Source organism: Ranitomeya variabilis, chromosome 7 (genome assembly GCF_051348905.1).
Source record: "Ranitomeya variabilis isolate aRanVar5 chromosome 7, aRanVar5.hap1, whole genome shotgun sequence".
In the NCBI taxonomy this organism is placed as follows: domain Eukaryota; kingdom Metazoa; phylum Chordata; class Amphibia; order Anura; family Dendrobatidae; genus Ranitomeya; species Ranitomeya variabilis.
In genome coordinates, this window is record NC_135238.1 from 52,067,060 (window position 1) to 52,084,602 (window position 17,543).

At 40.2% G+C, this 17,543-nt stretch overlaps 1 protein-coding gene across 1 annotated transcript in view; it reads right to left on the bottom strand.

Moving 5' to 3' along the window:
• Nucleotides 1–8,006: 8,006 nt before the first annotated feature.
• The window catches only part of LOC143785928 (uromodulin-like), a 60,133-nt gene continuing 50,596 nt past the window's right edge, over nt 8,007–17,543 (bottom strand). Inside the window, exons 13-18 of the mRNA XM_077275072.1 lie at nt 17,013–17,170; nt 16,540–16,785; nt 14,276–14,438; nt 14,078–14,156; nt 11,441–11,473; nt 8,007–9,315 (exon numbers count right to left, since the gene is read on the bottom strand). Of these exons, the coding sequence (XP_077131187.1) occupies nt 9,248–9,315; nt 11,441–11,473; nt 14,078–14,156; nt 14,276–14,438; nt 16,540–16,785; nt 17,013–17,170 (747 nt within the window). The 3' untranslated portion in view covers nt 8,007–9,247. The remainder of the gene's footprint in view (nt 9,316–11,440; nt 11,474–14,077; nt 14,157–14,275; nt 14,439–16,539; nt 16,786–17,012; nt 17,171–17,543) is intronic.

Below are 17,543 nucleotides of genomic sequence, written 5' to 3' on the forward strand. Positions count from 1 at the left end.
CATGCAAACCTTTTATAGCTGCAGCAGACAAGGACCTTCCTAGTGGTCCAATGGGAGCTGCTACAGGGCCTAAGCGTGTGACCCCCGACCTCCAATGAGAGTTTCTCCCGTGGGCAGTATCAGACTGAGTGAGACGCTGGGACTGATGTCTCCACTGAGCAGGCTCCACTGTGGCTGATGCAGAATGGGAGACCGCAGCAGACATGGTTTGAGATTCCCCTGTGCAGTGGCGGGAACTCGACCCCTAACACATGGTGTCTTATAATGAGCACTGCTACGCATAAAGCATATTACTCTTGTTATATATATATATATGCCACATGAGCACCACTGTTGTTAGGGAAAGTAAGTGCCCCGGGACCGCATAGTGTTAGGGGAGTAGTACCCCAAGTTGGCCACTAGATGGAGGCATTGTAGCAAATAGTTAGAATAGGAGGGAGCACGGTGGGAATTAGGCTGCTTTCACACATCAGTTTTTTGCCATCAGTCACAATCCGTCAAATTATGAAAAAAACCGGATCCGTCGCAGATTGTGAAAAACTGATGCAACGGATCCGTTTTTTCGCCGGATCTGACTAGCTAATCCAGGTAATTAGATCATAAAAAGTCAGAGCATGCTCAGATAAAAAATGTAATCCGGCACCATAGGCTTCCATTCTAGCAAATGACGGACGGCGACGATCTGCATGTATTACCTTACTTTTTGCACTAGGGCAGAGTCATGGGAAAGAGAAAAAGACCTTCATTAAACTTACCAGGCTACAATTGTCCAAAATCTCTTCTGTGCTAAACCAGTAAGATTTCCTTCCACAAGACCTAAGATGCCTAAACCAACCCCTGAAAAGCAAGCCCATAGCATTATCCCTCCTCCACCAAACTTTACAGCTGGCACAGTACAGTCAGGAGAGAAGTTTTCTCCTGGAATTCATCAAATACAGATGCATTTATGAGACTGACAGAAAGGTGTGATTCCTCACTCCTCAGAATATGTTCCTACTGCTCCAGAATCCAGTGACGGTGGCTTTACACCACTCAATCTGCTGCTCGGCATTGTGAGATACAAGGCTTGCATACATCTGATCGGTCATGGAAGCTCATGTCATATAGTTTAAAGTTCTAAGTCTTTGTGTTGCCATTAAATTGGTTGTCCGGTCAAAACCGATAAATCTCCTGTCACTCTGTGTGAGTGGAGAAAAGAGAAATCGCAGGTTAACAGCAGCTCAGATTAGAGACCAGGTCAATGCCACACAGAGGTCTAGCAGCAGACACATCGCTACAACAACTGTTAAGAGGAGACTTTGTGCAGCAGGCCTTCATGGTAAAAACAGGTGAACTCTACATGCCTGGTTCCCACCGTGAAGCATGGAGGAGGAGGTGTGATGGTGTGGGGGTGCTTTGCTGGTGACACTGTTGGGGATTTATTCAAAATTGAAGGCATACTGAACCAGCATGGCTACCACAGCATCATGCAGCGTCATGCTATTCCATCCGGTTTGCATTTAGTTGGACCATCCAGTAGCGTAGCTACTGGGGGGGGGCAAGGAAGGCCCGGGCCCAGTCACATGGAGGGGCCCACTCAGAGCCGCGGTCGCTTTAGTCATTAAGCAATAAGCGGCCGCGGCTCTCTGATGTTTCAGAGTACAGGAGAAGGCAGGAGCGCAGGCTGCAGCATCGCCCCGGGCCTTGTAACATGATGCAGGAGGGGCCCACCCGCCCATCCAGAGCCACGGCTGCTTCAGTGTTAAGCAATAAGCGGCCGCGGCTCTCTGCAGTCCAGACATGGCGACGCACTGCTGCCTGGTCTCTGCTCAGCTGGAGACTCTGCACGCTGCACAGCAGCCAATAGCAGAGTCTCACTGCGAGCGCACAATGCGGGCTGGAGCTGGAGCGCTGCTCACCTGATAATATCTTGACAGGCTGGCAGCGCTGCAGATAGCTCCGCCTCCACCCCAGGTCTGCTGCTCCTATTGGTCCGCTGTTCTCAGGTCCTAGTCAGCACTCAGCAGCATCTCTTATTGTGCCAGGAGCCCAAGATAGTTCCTGGCCTGCCACCTGGACAAACTGACGGACGGGAGAGAGAGACAGGAGTCATAAGGACGGACATTTTCATAAATGTAAGGGCTGCTGACTGTGGAAATTAGTGCAATGTTCGACTTCTTTTAAATAAATTAAAGCACAAATGACACTGCACATGATGTTAGTAATGCTACTGTGGGAATGGGGTGAATGTTAGAGGGAGAGGGGGGAGTTGAGTTAGGGTAGTGGGGGTGGGTGGCGCTGTAGGGGCCTGCCTGCTATATTTCTTTTCATGGAGTTGTCTGGGTGGATGTAGGGGGCTTATTATATTTACAGCTGTTAGGATATGTCTCCACGTTCAGGATTCCCTGCGCTTTGGATGCAGCAAATACCCCGCTCCACCAAAAGTGCTGCCCCCTGCTGTACGTGCGGTGATTCTGCCTGTGTTCATTGAACACAGGCGGAATCACCGCATCGTATTCATAGACTGGGTTATTCATCTTGTGGAGACGGAGCGTCTTCACAAGATAAACAGACATGCTGCGGTCTATAAAAATGTGCCGCATGTACGGTTACGCAGGTCTGCGACCTGCGTGTTTTTAAACATAGTGGACACGGGATTTCATAAAATCCCATCCACTATGATGTAACATCTGGACGCTGTGGATTGGATGCTGCGGCTGTACGCAGCGTCCAATCCGCAGCAAATCCGGAAGGTTTCATGACCATGGAAACACAGCCTTGGTATAGCAAGCCCTCATAGAATAACCATGGCTCTAGCTGCACTTTATTTAAAGGAATTGTCCATACCTCCCAACTTTTGAAGATGGGAAAGAGGGACACATTTTAGGCCACGCCTCTGACCACACCCATTCATGATTAGTCACACCCATATCCACGTCCCAACCACACCCATTTAGCACTGCTGAACACACTGTTTCATATACAATAATTAAACAAAAAAATATGGCCACACAGTGCTCCATACCGTATAATGGCCACACATGATGCTCAATACTGTATAATGGCCACACATGATGCTCAATACTGTATAATGGCCACACATGATGCGCAATACTGTATAATGGCCACACATGATGCTCCATACTGTATAATGACTGCACATGATGCTCCATATTGTATAATGACCGCACATGATGCTCCATACTGTATAATGACCACACATGATGCTCCATACTGTATAATGACCGCACATGATGCTCCATACTGTATAATGACCGCACATGATGCTCCATACTGTATAATGACCGCACATGATGCTCCATACTGTATAATGACCGCACATGATGCTCCATACTGTATAATGACCGCACATGATGCTCCATATTGTATAATGACCGCACATGATGCTCCATACTGTATAATGACCGCACATGATGCTCCACACTGTATAATGGCCACACACAGTTCTCCATACTGTATAATTATTATATTTCCTGCTGTCTGCGGGATCAGAGCGTCCCGTGCGGGACTGCGGGGCAAAGCATCAAATCCGGGACAGTCCCGCACAATGAGGGATGGTTGGGAGCTATGGGATTGTCTGATCTCATGCTGCAAGTTTGCAGGTACTCCTATGTGGCTGCAAAATTGTGACCCTTCACATCTCACATACTAAATACAGTACAGGTGCCCTATATATGTGTAAGGCGCAAGCTGAAGGTTTTACAATGGCCCTCACAGTCCCTTGATCTGAACATCATTGAAAATCTTTGACTAGACCTCAAAATAGCAGAGGATGCAGGACAACCAAGGAATCTCACAGAACTGGAAGAATTTTCCAAGGAAAAACTGATGAAAATTGATCAAACATGAATTGAAACACTCTTGACTGGCTACAAAAAGTGTTTACAAGCTGTCATACTTTCAAAGAGGGGGTGCTTGTAGGTACTAACCACTTATAAAGCTAGTTGTCCTCTTTACTTGCTTATTCAGCTATAAAGCACAAAACGTATACCAGATGTCTGGTATTCACACCTGGCAAAAACTAAAAGTGACAAATAATTGAGAGTAAAACTATAATTTTTTAATTAGAAAAATCAATTTACATTTTTTTATATATAAAATTGAGGAATAGGTACTGGAAAAAATGTAAAGCTAAAGCTCCTAAATGGTGATAGCAACGCAGATATATGATAACAGTATGGTCGCACAATTCACAACAAAGTGGCTAATTAATTTCCGCATAAAATCGACTGTTAGATCTGAGAATTATTTTTCATGAAAGATAAATTATGGAATCACTAGATGAACTGGAAGCTCCTAGTTTTATAATGCTCTCAAATTCTACTTGCAACTCTCCAGAAAGTATAGCCAATTGTAATTGCTTAATGTTGCCAGCAGATGGCAGAAAACTTTTTTAAGTATAAAGTGCTTGCGCTTATACAAAAAACTTATTTGACACAAGTAATGAAGATCACTATAGAATGCCGAGATAAACAATGTGATTAAAGATTAAACATAAGTATCGTCATCTTTGAACTTCATAAGTATAAAGTGCATTCGTGCATGTCACCTATATGTGCTATTATTTTAAAATTTATTGAGTAGGCATATATTTTAAGTATAGCTATTTGATAATACGCTGCACAAAAAAGAGGTGTAGGGAGCTCACCCAGCAATATGTCTCTTTGCCTACTCAATAGAGTAAACCCCTTAGTGACCAAGGCAATTTTGACCTTAATCACCAGGCCAATTTTTTAAATCTGAGCATTGCCACTTAATGAGGTAATATCTCTGGAACGCTCCAACGGATCCCACTGATTCTGAGATTCTTTTTTGTGACATATTGTACTTTATGATAGTTGTAACATTTATTTGATATGACTTGCGTTTATTTGTGAAATTATCAGAAATTTGGCAAAAATTTTACAAATTTACAAATTGTCAAACTTTTAACCTTACGCCCTTAAATCAGAGAGTTATGTTACACAAAATAGTTAATAAATTCCATTTCCCACATGTCTACTTTACATCTGCGTCTTTTTTTTTTTTTACTTTTTTTGTTAGAAAGGGTTAAAAGTTGATCAGTAATTTCTCATTTTTCCGGTAAAATTTATAAAATCTTTTTTAGGGGCCACCTCACATTTGAAGTGACTTTGAGGGGTTTATATGACAGAAAATACCCCAAAAAGTGACACCATTTTAAAAACTACTCCCCTCAAAGTGATCAAAATCTCATTCAAGAAGTTTATTAACCCTTCAGGTGCTTCACAGGAACTAAATATGGGAGGAAAAAATGAATATATTGAATATAATATATATATATATATATATAATGAATATTTACATTTTTTTTCACTAAAATTTTACTATAGCTCCAAATGTGTTATTTTTACAAAGGTAACAGGAGATGATGGACCCCAAAATTTGTTGCACAATGCGATTCAGACGAAACATCAAACAGAACTACCCACCATGAGGCAGATGGAGACACTTTGGACTCCGTTTGGTGCCTGCTCCGGAGGTATCCATCTTTTTATGCATGGACAAATCTGTGGTCGCCCAGAGTTGTGCAATAAAAAGAAACCTAAAATGATGGGAAAATGCCGAAACACAGACCGATTTGTTTGTCGGGTCGGTATGATTATAGCGGTACCAGATTTATACAGCTTTTTTATATTTTGCTATTTTTACACACTAAAAACTATATTTTACGAAAATGAGTTTGTTTTTGCATAGTCACATTCTGAGAGCTGTAACTTCTTTATTTTTATGCCGAATGAGCCACACTAGGGCTTCTTTTTTTACAGGACGGTTTGGTGTCTTCATTTATAGCCTTTTTTAACATATGACTTTTTGATCGCTTTTTATTAACTTTTTTGTAAGTCACTATGATGGAAAAGCGACATTTTTGGCATGTTTATTAAAAAAATTTCATGACGTTCCCCAAGTGGAATAAATAATGTGCCATTTTTATAGAACAGGTCGTTGTAGATGTGGCAATACACATTATGTGTACGTTTTTTCTTAATTTTTATTTTGTCACAAACACTGCGTTTTGAGTGGCAAAACTTTTTTTGTGATTTGTGTCCCCTTTTTTGTGTATTTTTTTTCTCTTTTTGCATGTTTAACTTTAGTTTTTTCACTTTTTTTTTTTTAACTTAGTCCCACTGTGGGTATTATTTTAACTGTGATTTCTGGTCTCATACACTGCAGTACTCGTGTATTGCAGTGCATGGGAGCAGTTAGTGAGTCACTGTCTCAGCCTGTGAGACCCACAATTATCATCGCTGGAGTCAGATGGTTACTACTGGGGTCTTGTGACCCCCTGGCAACAACTTACATACCACTGTCACGTTTTTATAAGCATAAGCATTTTATAATTAGTTTAGGGCCATCTGCTGGGAACATTAAGTAATTACATTTAGCTATACTTTACGTTACAAGTAGAAATTGAGAGCCTTATAAAACTAGGAGCTTGCAGTTCTTTTATTGATTCCATAAATGTATCTTTAATGCAAAAACTTCTCAGATCTAACAGTCAATTGTATTCTTATTCTGCTATTAATTATCCACTTTGTTTTGAATTGCGCGACCATACTGTTATTGTATACCTTCGTTGCTATCAACATTTTAGAGCTTTAGCCTTCCATTATTTCCAGTATCTAATCCTAAATTTTATATAAAAAAATATTTAAAATTGATTTTTCTAAACAAAAAATAATGATTTTATTATCAATTATGTGTTACTTGTAGTTTGTGCCGGGTGTTAATACCAGACATCTGGTATAAATTTTGTGCTGTGTAAGTACTAACCATGCAGGGTGCCCAAACTTTTGTATCGGCCCATTTTCCTTTTTGTAACTTTTACAATTTAAAAGATGAAGACATATTTGTTTTGCCTAAATGCAAAGGAATTCTATTATCTTTAACTTTAGGCCTTTTAGAGATTATTTTATCTTAAATTGCTTAACTATTCACAATAACAGTCATTTTGGCCAGGGGTGCCCTAACTTTTATATGTCACTGTATAAGTTATCCTTTAGATTGCCCTTCTATTGTAGAGCCTTTTGCTCCTGTCCCTCCTGTTTACCTCTTGTGCGGGGCTCAGAATTAAGCAAAAATACCTATGACAAAGTGCACGCAATGGAATCTGTTGCTCCTAGCATTGCTTGTGTTTTAGAATTTTGGTGCACTGCATGAGATTTTGCCAAAATGTTGCCATTCTTCCCACCCCACTCACCATTTTACAGTATAGCCCATTCACCTTTTCAAATACATTGCACAAATTGATCTTCATTCCTATCTGCAAACATTAACTTTGTCTCTATGGGTAACTGTTGCTATTACTGTACATGGCTATTTTCAATTCTATTACTATATGCCATTTCTCATTAAAGTCCATCATCTAACCATTGCATGTGTTAGATTTATTCAACACTCATATTAAACTCATTTTTATTATTGTGATGTTTACTTTTGCAGGATTCGCATACTCTCTGATAATCCACTGATTGCTTTTCAATTTAGTACTTGTGACGTGATCAAGTCGTAATATTTGATTATTTAATCCATTTGCATAGTTTTTCCTCCTCTAATTTAAAAGTCAACAAACTAGCTGGCCTGGACAATGTATAATCAGCATATCAGCTAACATCATTATTCAATGACCATGCATTAAAGAAGAGTCAGCATTTCAGAATCTTGCCCAACTAAAGAAAAAAAACTCATAAATTCAAAAGTCAACATATAGTTAACAGTCTATTCTTCCTGGCGTGCTGAAAATAGACATCTTGCTAATTAAGATACAAATGCTGTGTCCTCACATTGCTTATATGTTTATGCTTTAGAATATAATGGTTATATTGCTCACTTATTGTATATACCTCCAGATGCTTTGTCTCGCTTTATAAATAACATTTTCCTACAGTTTGTACAGATATTCTTGAAAAATAACAAATTGGTTGAAACCTTGGATCAACATTATTTGTAAAATGCACTGGTCAGTGTAATTAAAATACAAACAACCATTTGATTTTTGCAAATATTTATTGGCTATGCAATGTTATGTTATGCTATGCTCAATTGTAATGATATAATCCACAGTTTACTTAGATTTATACTGCTAACAGGGATGGACAGCTACTGCGATGGATTTCGCCACCAGTGGCAGATGACGGCAGGTTACTTGATTATATGGTCTACAAAGGCAGCTGTCACCAGGGGCACAGTGCAAGGCTGGACGCCTATTTATATAAATGAATATCAACAGATGATGAACTGAATCAGAACTCAATAATTTGCTTCATGGACTTTATTTCTATTTACAAGATATAATTGAGAAAAGTAGACACAACAGATCGTCTACTGTAGAGTAATCGCTTATGTTACGCCTCTAAGATACAGCAGATATGGGCATTTTGGAAAATGAAATAGTGATTGATTAGTTCCTACAAACTATCGCTCTAGTTTTCATCTGCAGAACTTTCATATATGAAGCCTTGTCTTGTGATGGTGAGAATTAGGAGACTCTACTTGACTACTCAAGTGCTGGGAAAGTATTTCGGCCACTATTGGGCTGCTGTGTATTTTTTACTTCCTCTGGTCTGAGATTTATATGAAGGCGTGAACCTTGGACAATCACAAGTAACGAAAGTATAACGGCCAATAGCAGCCATTGATTGACTCCACGGCTCGCGGGACAAAATAATGTCATGTGAGCCCCTGGGGACCCGGCACTGACATGTTGGAATGGTATGGGAGGTGAATATATGGTCTTGTTATTTTACAAGGGGGGCTACAAGAGATGTACCGGTAAAGGGCAAACTCTTTTAGAGAGTCTGGCTAGACAGGACCAATCAACACCATGACAAATAGACACCTACTGACCAATCTTTTATCACTTTGTTCTAGCTCATGTAGGAGAGCCCTCAGCAGGGATCTTGAAGGATGTCCATATGCTTTATTACAGGATATATAGTCTTCCCCTGACTATAGCGTATATTATGCATAATATACAATATATGGAAAAAGTACTAATTTTGCATAAATTATATGAGTAAAGCTATTTATACCAGACATTTTTTGCTTCTGATGTCATCTACATCTGCTTCTAAGAACTGGCAACAAATGATCCAATACAGCCGAACTATCAACAACAATGAAGTCCATGCTGTACAAGACATAGCGGTTATATAAAGTTACTACTATAGGAGATAAATATACTGAAGATAATAGATACTGATTATATGGATGTCACTCCACTGATGGTCTACAGAGACCAAACTTGGGTCATCAAAAAGAGGACAAGGCCAAGGAGAGAAGAAGATGCGTGAACACCTGGAAAAGAAGAACATTTTGAAAAAGAATTTAAATAATTAATTCAGTTTTAAAAGTGTTTTCCAAAATAATACAATATTTCTCAACCCTACCACCAAAAGATGAGTACAAAGTACTCACAGACCACTATGACACTGACAATAAAAAATCAATAAAGTTTATTGAAAATACATCTAAAACACATATTATACCAAGTGAGGATCTCAAAAAGACTCAGTCAAAATTCCATATATAGCAGTGGTAACTTATCAGCACCTATCACAAAGCATTGTAAATTTATATTTATAAAAGTGCTTATCCCATATGCGGCTCACAAACCATCATTTAAGGTCATCATTTAATATATTGTTGCCCGGATGATGAGAACTTTAACATTAGGGAAACCTTTCGCCCTCGTGCTTTCTCATACACTCCCCTTGAGAAAGCACGTGGGCGAAACGCGCGTCGGGGCGTTCCTTGCAGTGGCACTCTAACTAAGAATGGGTAAGCATTTATTTATTTTTAACAATTTCACAAAGGTTTATATTGTCAGTGTCATAGTGGTCTGTGAGTACTTTGTACTCATCTTTTGGTGGTATGGCATATTTGTCCACTATTTTTTGATTCTTTCAATATTATTGATGGAGAAGTAGGCATAGCAATGCTTCTGGCTGAGAATATTTTTTTATGCTTTTTGAATCTGTATTGTGAAATATTTCTCAACCCGTAACATTACATAAAATATTGTATTTTATAACACATAGTTTAATGTCTAGTAAATCAAATATTTGTTAATGCTTCGGTGGGGATGGTCTAAAGCTGAGATAGACAGTTATTGTGACAAGTACCATTTTGTTATCACTTATATGTAAAGGCAGACATCTTAATTCCGACGATGTGTCTCTTACTGGGCTGCTTGTTGTAGTTTTGATTAAAAATCACTGATTTATCAGCAGGAGATTATCACTAGAGCACGAGTAAACCTGCTGCCCTGTAGTCCTCCATATTCATGAGCTCAGTATAACCCCACCCACATCACTGATTGGCTGCTTTCTGCTTATGCACAGTGTACACAGAAAACTACCAATCAGAAGTGTGGGCGGGGTTATACAGAGCTCAGCATTCAGAGAACTGCTAGATTTGCAGCAGATAAAATAGTAATTTAAAAAAAACATAGCAAACAAAGCAAACGGCCCAGTAGGTGAAAGATTGCTTGAATCCGGGTCCCTGTCCCTACATTATGCTGCTCTCAGATGGGTAGAAAAAATATTTAAGAATAGACATTAATTACTCAAAGAGATTGTATGAAGCTAACGTAGGTGATCATTTGCACATAATTGGGATGTCAGTCTTGAGAATAAAGCTCCACAGTACCATGTCTGATTGGTGCAGAATAAGAATCACTCCATTAAAACACCACTCCACCAGTTTTTTGTATTGCACCTTTGGGGTGGTGCTTTAAACATAATTCCCCTGTACACTGTCTTATAATCACCTACCACCGTCTTCATCACTTCCCAGCGTCTCTCCTGTCAGTCTCCAGCAAAAAGTGACCCGTCGGCAGCTCTAGTATTTCATGGAGCAGAGCAGAGGTCACTTTTCAATCCATCTCTATGAGAGCCGTGTTTCGTCTCTCATATTGTATTAAGACCTTGTGACTTCCGGCCAATCAGAAGCTGCACTCACAAGATGGCACCGCGGGACCGGAGTGGGGCCGGAAAACGATGAAGAACCCGTAGGGAGAGCAAAGGACAAAGGGGCAGGGGACTTAACTCTAAAGCGCCACTCCAGAGCTGGAAAAAATGCTGGAGTGGTGCATTTATTTATCTGTTTTACAGCTGGAGATAGTCAAATACTGTCCCAATCAAATTGTAGGGGTCCTAAAGTTTTCAATGGTGGTCTGTCTATCAAATTGACAACCTGGTCGTTTGTCGTTTTCTGTTATCTCGGCACATTTAATAATAATAATAATAATAATAATAATAATAATAATAATGTTTATTTCATTATTTCACATGAAAAGGGCAGGCACCATGAAATCAGGATGTCATTACCATTAAACATTTAGTAATCTCTGTATTACCATAGTACACCACTGCTTCACATCACTAATGATTGAATATGTACCAATAAATGCCGAACTTACCAATGCAGCCGGAAGTAGAAGTTGTTAAAGAATCTGTAAAAGAATACATATGAAGAATAATCAGGATATACATATACTGGCTATACAGAAGACAGAACTTTATTACTGCCTACTAAATTACCACTACTACCAAACTGAATTATTGTTGTTAGTGAAAAAATGTGAAAAACGGGCATATTTACTTTAGTCACATTTTTACCATATCAGAAAAAAAAATCAAATATAAAAAGGGCCTAAAAACTTGACCTCACATATCATGAAAAAGAAGGCAAAATTATTTGAATGACCAAGTAAAAATAAAAAGCTACCCTTCTCCTGCTTGACTGACAGCCACTGTGTGACTTCAGGCAAAGGAGCTTTCAGTCAAGAAGGAAGTGGCGGCCCTGGGCGGGAATAGAGCTGGAGTGACAGAGGCTTCTAATCCTAATTTGCATTTCAATTTGAACGCTGATTTCCCAGAGGAACAGACCGGCCATGTAAAAGTATTGTTGGACTTGTCTTTGAAAGAGCTACAAGAATAGTTTGGGGGGTGGTTAAATCCTGCTGATAGATGCACTTTAAAACCACTTGTATAAAAAATAATTTCAATGACCCTTGTTAGGAAAGGGGGAAAATTGCTCTTTCTTGAAGTGGATGGTTAATTTCAACCTGAGGATGGAAAAAGACTTGAACTAAGAGAATGGGTGTTGATATACCTTTGTTTAGACCCTTCTATAGATGCAGAAGCAAGTAAAAAAAAGAACATAAAGGATGAATCAATCAATTCAAAATGGACAGATATGTTCCCCCAATTCCAAATGGGGATCAGACTGGATAAACATTACAAGAATTTTTTCTAAATTACTTTTTCTAATATGAAATTTATATGAACGTCACAACCAAAGATAGTAATAATGAAGGCTACCTGAAAATACAGAATTGTTCCGCAGATCTCCTTAACCCTATACATTCTCCACACACACCCCATAAAAAGTCTTCAACCAGTCATCACAAGGCCATATCCGCCCATAGAGTGTCACCAGATCTTCTGTACACAGTTGTGATGTGACTAGTGTAGGGTACCGTCACACAGTGCAATTTTGATCGCTACGACGGCACGATTCGTGACGTTCTAGCGATATCGTTACGATATCGCTGTGTCTGACACGCTACTGCGATCAGACATCACGCTGAGAATCGTACGTCGTAGCAGATCGTTTGGAACTTTCTTTTGTCGCTTGATCACCCGCTGACATCGCTGGATCGTTGTGTGTGACAGCGATCCAGCGATGTGTTCGCTTGTAACCAGGGTAAACATCGGGTAACTAAGCGCAGGGCCGTGCTTAGTAACCCGATGTTTACCCTGGTTACCAGCGTAAACGTTAAAAAAACAAACAGTACATACTCAGATTCCGGTGTCTGTCCCCCGGCGTCTCAGCTTCTCTGCACTGTGAGCGCCTGCCGGCCGGAAAGCGAGCACAGCGGTGACGTCACCGCTCTGCTTTCCAGCTGGCGCTTACACAGTGCAGAGAAGCTGAGACGCCGGGGGACAGACACCGGAATGTGAGTATGTACTGTTTGTTTTTTTAACGTTTACGCTGGTAACCAGGGTAAACATCGGGTTACTAAGCGCGGCCCTGCGCTTAGTAACCCGATGTTTACCCTGGTTACCCGGGGACTTCGGCGTCGCTCCAGCGCCGTGATTGCAAAGTGTGACCGCAGTCTACGACGCTGGAGCGATAATCATACGACGCTGCGACGTCACGGATCGTGCCGTCGTAGCGACGAAAATTGCACTGTGTGACAGTACCCTAAGACCTTGGATTATGTAGGACCAAAAGGATTATAGGAGCCGTCCTGTCCGGTCAGAATGTATGCTTTATCAATTCATGGCTGGTTATAGCTTTCATCTGGATATGAATATAAGGAAACCTCTACACACGTCTTATTTTTCTTTTTCTTTGCTCTCTGATCAGGCCTCTGAGCTGGCACTGACCTTCTCTCTTCGATCTTTAACTCTCTCCATCTGTTCCTCAAAATCACGCTATTGCTGTCCCGATCTCCTTTCTCTCTTGCCACAGAACACCCAATGCATGTGGCACTGCTCACACTAGACCTTAGGTCCTTTGTCTGCACACTCTGCTCGCTTTCTAATATGCTAGCAGGAAACTGTGTCTGTCCCTTGCACTATCCCCTCCCACTATGGGCTGATCCCAAACATTAACTCTAACTGTCCCTACTCACTGTCGCTAGGCAGAACTCAGCTTTCTTGCAGTACAGTGCAAAACATTACAATACATCAACTTCACAAATCATTAAGTCACATGTCATTAAATATGACATATCACAATAACATTGGTGTCTTCAAGAGGGAAAAGGGCAATATGCCCATCTCCCTACAGGAGAAAATTTCAGATAATCAGTGCAGGTGCTGGGTGTTGGACCCCCACCAGCCTCATATTGATGACCTATTCTACGGATAAGGCATCAATACATCAGTCCCGGGCAACCCGTTATAAGCAAATATATGGTTATTATTCTTATTATTGGTTTATTTCTATTACTGGAGAGCATAATTAGAATGGTTATCACTGCACAATTGTATTTGGTCTAAATGCATTAAGTCTGTGAAAATATATATATAAACAGGATTCTTACCCTTAATACCTATTGGACCAACGTTTAGCATATAGCTTTGTTCAGTTGTTGCACTTCGGGATGAAATTCCTGAACACGACTGCAATAAAGCAATGATATCATTGTAAGAAAACTGTACTTTGTAAAGCCTTACAAAATATAAACTGAGATAAAGCAACATAATGTAAAAAAAACACCAAAATGCACAGCCGTACTTACAGGGGCGCAGGATCCAGCAGTGACGTCACACAGACTTACAGCGCAGTGAACGTAGAAAGAGTTATAATTGCCAACAAATTTAAACACTTGCAGAGACAGGCGACCTTTTCTTGAGACGCCATTTTCTAGTACACTGATTGTGGAGTCTTGTTTATTAGGACAGCTACAGAGGAAAATAATATAAACGCAAGTTACAGTAATGCAGTCAACATCTACAAAAGTCAGTATGAAGTTTTTACATGTCTAAATAATTCTAAGAGGTGAAGATTCTCCTTGTGGAGAACACTACATGAGAATAGGGAGACTTATAGGCCATGCAACGTTCCCCTGAGAATGCAAACATTCAGAAAGGAGTGGGAACCCTAGGACCAACCACAGAAAGTAGCAATCCTAAAAGTCATTATCGACTCTTTAAAGGGCCTTACCACATGACTTAGGATAAAAGCCAAACCGTACACTATATTTGCACACACGTGTATCGCGCTTCTTTCCTAAGTAACGAAGCAAGGCTTTCAACCCCTTCACGACCCATGACGTATTTGTATGTCGTATGTTGTTTGCTCAAGAGATATGTGGAACCCATTGAGCCCTCACCCTTAACACCTCCCCTAATAATAGTTGATGGAAACCCAGAGTTTCAAAATTTGAGGATTGTAGATTCTAACCTCCAACGTTGTTCCCTACAATACTTGGTGCACTGGAAGGGTTATGGTCCAGAGGAGAAGATGTGGGTTTCTGCATCAGAGGTGAACGCCCTCCAGTTGGTTCATTCATTCCTCACCTCTTATCCTAAGAAACCTTGTCCTGAGTGTCTGGAGACCCCTTGTAGAAGGGGGGTACTATCACAGGTGCGTCAAAGGCTGCAGACCATTGCTCTGCATCTGACTGCAGATGGTCTCAGCAGTTTGCTTTTCAGACTTTTTCCTGGTCCTTCGACTCTATGACCCAGTGGCAACCTTCTCCTTGCTCTAGTTGGCACACCTGGACCAGGGTGTTTATAACTCCCAGCTTGCTGCTGGGAGTTGCCAGTGATATTTCAATTTCCATTTCCCTGTTGAGGCTTTTAGCTATAGCAGTCGGCTATCTTCATCTTTGTTGTTTGGAGGATGTCTGTGTTTCTCTCTGAGTCTACTCAAGCTAAGTGTTCCCCTTGCTTGTGTATCCAAACTGTTTTTAGTTGTAGTGGGGATTGAATAGTGATTATCCTGTCCTTCCCTATGCAGGGCTTACTGATATTGTCAGGCAGGGTTTAGGTATCATGCTCGGCGATAGGTGCAGAACCTATTTAGGGACGTTAGGGCAGACAAGGGTGGTCTTAGCTCTGCCTAGGGGTCTCCACTCCCCCCTTCTCAAGTGTTGGGTTCCCTTCCCCTTTTCCCTTCATGTTACACTCAGTCTTTCCTACACACTGAGTTACAATTATATGGCTTCTTTTTTGCATGATAGTACTTTAAGTTGCATATCTTGATTACAAATTGAACTGTTTTTACAGATAATGATTTCTGGAAGTATTCTTCCAGAATATATCCAGTCCATGCAGTGATTTGCTTAACTGAATCATGAAAATTTTTGATGCAGTGCTGCCTGAGGACCTGAAGAACACAAACAACCAATATTGACCTTCGGCCTTAACCTTCTGCACATTAATTTCTACAGAATTTATTAACCTTTCAATGCTATTGTGTACTGTAAAAGGTAGGCTGTTCAAAGTCTTTGCAATCCTATGTTGAGGAAAATGTTTTGAAATAATTCCGCAGTTCTTAGATGCAGTTGATCACAAATTGGGGAACCTCTGACAATCTTTGCTTCTGAGAGTCTCTGCTTCTCTACTCTAACATGCTCTTTTTATACACACTTGCCATATTGTAATTGTTAGGGTGCCAACCTCCGCAGCACTGTAGGAGTGGTTTTTAGAAAATGATAGGGAATTATTAGTTCCCACCCCCTTCCCCAATGTCCTACCAAAATATTTTTCATGGGTCCGATATGCTCCACTTATGGATAATTACACCTCTATAATTTTTAAACTTCGGAATGTGTTTTTTTTTAGAGCATTGTTAGTTTTAAAGATAATTATTAAAATCTATATTTTAGGGGTCTACTTTCTCGCTGGTTATATTATATACCATTTACTTTTCCAGCTTTTTCCCCCCTCTAATTTTAATAATACTCAATATAGCATTAATATTATATCAGGTAATATAAAAATAATCCTTTGTAAATCAGTTTCAGAACTTACTAGCTGAGAGACTATTGGTCTGTACCTGTCTTTAATGATGTAATACTTCAAGGGATCATCTGAGTTTGCTGAAGGTGTTGCATAACAGTTCTTCATTACAAGACTGTACTGAGAATAGTCTCCTCCCTGAACGAAGACACCAACATACATCATTGACTTAACGGGAAGCACAACTTGTGATCCTTCATATGGAGTAATATAGCTGCTGTCTTGATAAAGAGCCATGTATGCTGTGAATTGTCCCGTCCCTCCAACAGTGATATTCGTTGAGCTGTAGATACGAAAAGACTTATTTGTAAGTAGTGTTCTACCATGTCTAAGTGCGAAAAAAGCAATATTCAAAAAATTGGGTGAAGTATCTGTCACACTGACAAACATTTAGCCAATGGATGATAAATAACAAGGCTCATAGGGAAACTCCAGTCTGGTGACCCTTTTTACATGCGACAAAGAGATCACACCATGGATATGTAGGAAAGATGTAAATAAATGATTTACCTAAATATTGGATTCACTGCTAAATTCAGACTGATCATCATGTCCAGTGCGTAAGCACAATATATTCTCACAGTCAGTTCTTCATCTCTGACAATTATACCAGAAGATTCCATCGTAAGATACAATGTGTTCTCGTAAATTGCATGAGTTGCATTTTTCTAAATAGATATAAGATAAAAAAGACTTTGTCCATTGCATGAAGTGTACCAGAGACTTACAAAGCAGTAAAGTACTACATAGACATAAATATCAACCAGAGATAAGCGGACCTGACAAAATTGAAATTCGCCAAATATTGCAGATTTTCTCAGAAATTTAGAATTGCAGTGAAGTTATTCTTCGCGAATTGAATGTCCCTAATTATGCAATGTTGTTTCCTCAGATTCCAGAGCAAAATAAAGGTAAGATGTTGAAAACAAACAGAAAAATAATACTCACCTGTTCAGCCCCTCCTATGCTCGCTGGCCACTGTCCAGCCTTCAAAGCTTCCTCCCCTTTCCCCCACCACCAGCCACATCTCTTGGCCTTCTC